At 37.9% G+C, this 4,478-nt stretch overlaps 1 protein-coding gene across 1 annotated transcript in view; it reads left to right on the top strand.

The window, feature by feature from the left end:
- Positions 1-334: 334 nt before the first annotated feature.
- The window catches only part of septin5b (septin 5b), a 12,621-nt gene continuing 8,477 nt past the window's right edge, over positions 335-4,478 (top strand). The window contains exons 1-3 of the mRNA XM_079658008.1: positions 335-631; positions 856-866; positions 3,588-3,678. Of these exons, the coding sequence (XP_079514134.1) occupies positions 586-631; positions 856-866; positions 3,588-3,678 (148 nt within the window). The 5' untranslated portion in view covers positions 335-585. The remainder of the gene's footprint in view (positions 632-855; positions 867-3,587; positions 3,679-4,478) is intronic.

Genomic DNA, 4,478 nt, shown 5'->3' on the forward strand with positions numbered 1-4,478 from the left:
TAATTCTTTGTTTTCACTTATTATTGTAATTTATTACCGTACCATATTTTTTATTTCATACATTATTTAATTTGTAATCATATTTGTATTCATGTTTAAAAATCATTTTATTCACAATTAGTATTTATTCATGTTTTAGTTTTTGTAATTATTAAAGTTTTTTGTTTTAATCTATATTTATATTTTCACTTGTTATTTATATTTCTTTTTTGTTTTATTCTTTGTTTTCACTTATTATTGTCATGTATTACTGTATTTCCATCCCACCTGCAGTACCCCTCTCTCTACACACAGAGCAGCAGCGCCCCCTGCGGCCGCTCCTCTGAACTGCAGCCACTGTTCCTCACAACAAAGATCCTCACAATGCGTTGCAGCAGCACAGCCGACTGTGCAGAAACGGTAGAAATTACATCCCTTTTTGTCTAATTTAGACCCATTTCTGCTCATTTAATCGCTGCTCTCGGTCTCTCTGGATCTTCTTGCTTCTTGGGGACATTTCGCACAGCTTATATTTATTTTATTTATTAAAGGGGTATCCACAGACCCGCCCCGTCCATCCACTGTCCTCGAGACACTGAGTCCAAGATGACGGCCATCAGCAGGACCAGCAGGAGCAGAGCACCGCGTACAGGTGAGAACACACACACACACACACACACACACACACACACACACACACACACACACACACACACACACACACACACACACACACACACACACACACACACACACACACACACAGATGGAGAATTATCGATTCATGGAAATAAATGCACACATATTTGTATTTTTATCTCCTCTTCCGGGTGGATCTCTGCACGCGGACTGATGTCTCCTGGAATGTACCTTCAGATGATGCAGAGGTAAGACGAGTGTGTGTGTGTGTGTGTGTGTGTGTGTGTGTGTGTGTGTGTGTGTGTGTGTGTGTATATGTGTGTGTGTGTGTGTGTGTGTGTGTGTGTGTGTGTGTGTGTGTGTGTGTGTGTGTGTGTGTGTGTGTGTGTGTGTGTGTGTGTGTGTGTGTGTGTGTGTGTGTGTGTGTGTGTGTGTGTGTGTGTGTGTGTGTTTGTGTCCTTTTATTGATCCTCGGTTTATAAAATCAGAAGCTGCTCATAACCAACTAGCCTACTGAAATATATTTCCTGCAGTGAGTAACATCTCTGACTCAAGATCCATCAGTGGACAGAAAGCGCATTTACAGGGAGTGTAATAATCAATTAATAGTCAATTACTCTGTGATTGCTCCGGCTTCAACGTGCTCTGACTTTTTGTTTATAACTACATTATGTTTTGGTTTTGGACGGTTGGTCGGACCGAAAGAGACATTTGAATGCATCACTTTGGGCTTTTGGGACTTTATAATCAACATTTTACAACATTTCTGAACAATGCAAGTGAAATGTCCTTCAAATGTCTCCTTTATCTGAGAAAGCTTGAACAAATGTAATGTTTAGTGACGTTAAACAGATAAACGCAGCACATTTTCGTACAGCAGGAGGAGCTAAAATCATACAATATTTGGAAAATTGCAAAAGAAAGTTAAGAAAAGTATCAAAAATACCTGCAGATGACTTAGATCAAATCAGCTTTAACGAATTTAGTCTAAAACTGCAAGCAGGGTTCCCGCGGGGTCTTAAAAAGTCTTACATTTGATCATCAGAATTTAAGGCCTTAAAAATGGATTTGAAAGGTTCTGTGTTGCGATCGCGTCTAAATGTGTTTTGGGGGAAATGTCCGGGCTGCAAAGTAACCAGTACGCTGAGAGCCTTTCAGTTCCCCCCAACAATTTGTATTGAATTAAATCAACATGGAACCAGTCATTTGTTTTAACTTTGTTTCACCCGGCTTGGTTGAAACCAGTGGAGGGAACGTGTTTGAAGCCCGTTTGAAGCGTTAGCTCCCGCAACAAAATCGGGGGACCTCCGGGCGACGTTTGGGTCTACGTCAACACATACAGACACACACACAGTTCAGTGTACTGTTATGTTCAGTCGTCGTTCTTATGTTGAACATGAATACATTTGCTTTGTAAGGAATTATGGGACGAATTTCTTCTTTCCTAGCAATTTTCCTTCATACTTTCTTGCTGTGAAATAGATCCTAAATTCTATTCAAAGTGGTTTTAAACAGGTCTTAAAAGGTCTTGCATTTGAGTCGGTGAAACCTGCAGGAACCCTGTGCAGGTCAGACAAAAAGGGATAGACTGTGTATTTAGGGGGTCGTTTGTGTAATAAATAATCCATGAAATCACCCAAAGTGGAGAAAGTGATCAAAGATATTCCTCTGTAAACTCTATCGTCCCAAATCAAATCAGAAATGTACTTTTTAAAGATAAATGATCTTCATTCTGGTGTACATCATGGATCTAGATACAGACATGTTCCTGTTTGGCTCCTTTCCTCTCCGCCTTCCTTTGAGCCTCTTTATTTTGGGATGTAAAACAAACCGAAGTCCCTCGAGCATCCTCCATCCATCCTGAGCTCTCCCTTCGTATTGCACGGTTAGTCAGAGGTTCAGACGCAGCGTGGTGTGAACCCACAGTCTGGATGTGTGTGGGATGTGTGTGACATGTGTGTGGGATGTGTGTGAGATGTGTGTGTGGGAGGGACCTACATGCACAGACAAAAAAATGGCATAATGGAAACAAAAAGGCCTCCGAAACACCCTCACACATCTCCATTTAGATCATGCATTAAGAGGTCTGATGCATGATGGGAGTTTTATTTAAATATATGGTTGCATCTGTTGTCTAATGACGTACAAATGTTAAAACTGGAGAACTTAAAATCGCAGAATATTTGGAAATTTTTGGGGGTTGTGTGTTATAAAACAAATTGAGAAATTGAAGCTATTTGAGGTGAGAAAGGGGAAACATGTGATCTTTTGTGGGTATAATGTAAATAAAATAATCCATTTAAATACCCAAAGTATAAAAAGGAAGCAAAAACAAACTCAACCGTCCCAAAGCACGTACGAAATGTTCTTTTTAAACCCATAAAATATGAGATGTAGATGCAATAAATCCTCAAAAACACCACGACACATCTCCACACAAAGCTCGTTAGATTTTGTGTAAAGAAATATCTGGACTAACGAAATGCATTGTGGGAGAAAATGCCTCAGATGTCGGTGTTAAGACGCTCCTCCCTCCCCTCGCTGCTCTCCGTGCAGCGTTTTGAAAACATGGAGAGAACCCTCAGGGCACGCTCTTCAATAAAACATGAAATGCATCATGGGTAATGTCCTACTAGAAGAAAAGGAGCTGAGGAGGAGGAAGGAGATCTGACCCGGAAGAACATTGTGATTTATTCTGACCTACATACTGTATGTACAGTACATGATGAGTGTTTCTGCATCTCTCCGTCCCTCCCTCTCTCTCTCTCTCTCTTAGAGGTCCAAATGCAGCCTAACGTGATTTAAATGAGACAATAACATATACATGGAATAAACCGGAAAACATGGATAAAATACCTTCATTTATGCAAAGAGAGAATTTAAATAATTACATTTACAAGTTATTAATAATAATTATAATAGATGACTGATGTAATGTACTTGTGTCTTGTGTTTGTTGTTGTTTACAGGAGAAAGACTACGTTGGTTTCGCCTCGCTGCCCAACCAGCTGCACAGGAAGTCGGTGAAGAAAGGGTTCGACTTCACGCTGATGGTGGCCGGTGAGAGGAGGGTCTTTCTGGGGGGCTTTAACCCATGGTGTCCGCTGACTGCATGCAATAACCCCTCAGTGTATTCACAGCAGTCCTGCACACTTTACTGCACTAACCATTCAGGATCAGAGAGCCTCATCCATCGAATCGGGATGAAGGGATTTTGTGACAGTGACTTCATTTTAGAAGGAAATACATTTTAATTTAATCTAATTTAATGTATTTCATTGTATTTTAATTATATTTTCATTTTAGTTATGTTATTTTATTATATTTATTTATTTTATTTATTGTATTTATTTTATTTTATTTATTTTATTTATTTTATTTATTTTATTTATTTTATTTATTTTATTTATTTTATTTATTTTATTTATTTTATTTATTTTATTTTATTTATTTTATTTTATTTATTTATTTATTTTTTAAAATTTATTTTATTTATTTTATTTATTATATCTATGTGTTTGTACTTGTTGTATTTATTTTTAATTTAATTTGATTTCATGTATTTATTTAAAATTGTTGCATTTTATTATTTTATTATTATTGTATCTTATTGTATTTTATTATATGTTAATGTATTTTATATATAATGTTTTTGTATTTAAAACAAACTAAATGTTGAAGTCTCCAGCACGTCTTCCCCACTGCAAACACCATGCTCTAATCTTTCCGTCTGCAACATGCAGATCCATGAATCCCTCTGTTCTGAAACCCTGCTGCTTTTCTCACCTCTTCCTCCTCCTCTTCCTCCTCCTCTTCCTCCTCCTCCTCTTCCTCACATCTCAGTTTTCACACGTTTCTCC

Source organism: Notothenia rossii (assembly GCF_949606895.1).
Source record: "Notothenia rossii genome assembly, chromosome: 11".
Classification (NCBI taxonomy): Eukaryota; Metazoa; Chordata; class Actinopteri; order Perciformes; family Nototheniidae; genus Notothenia; species Notothenia rossii.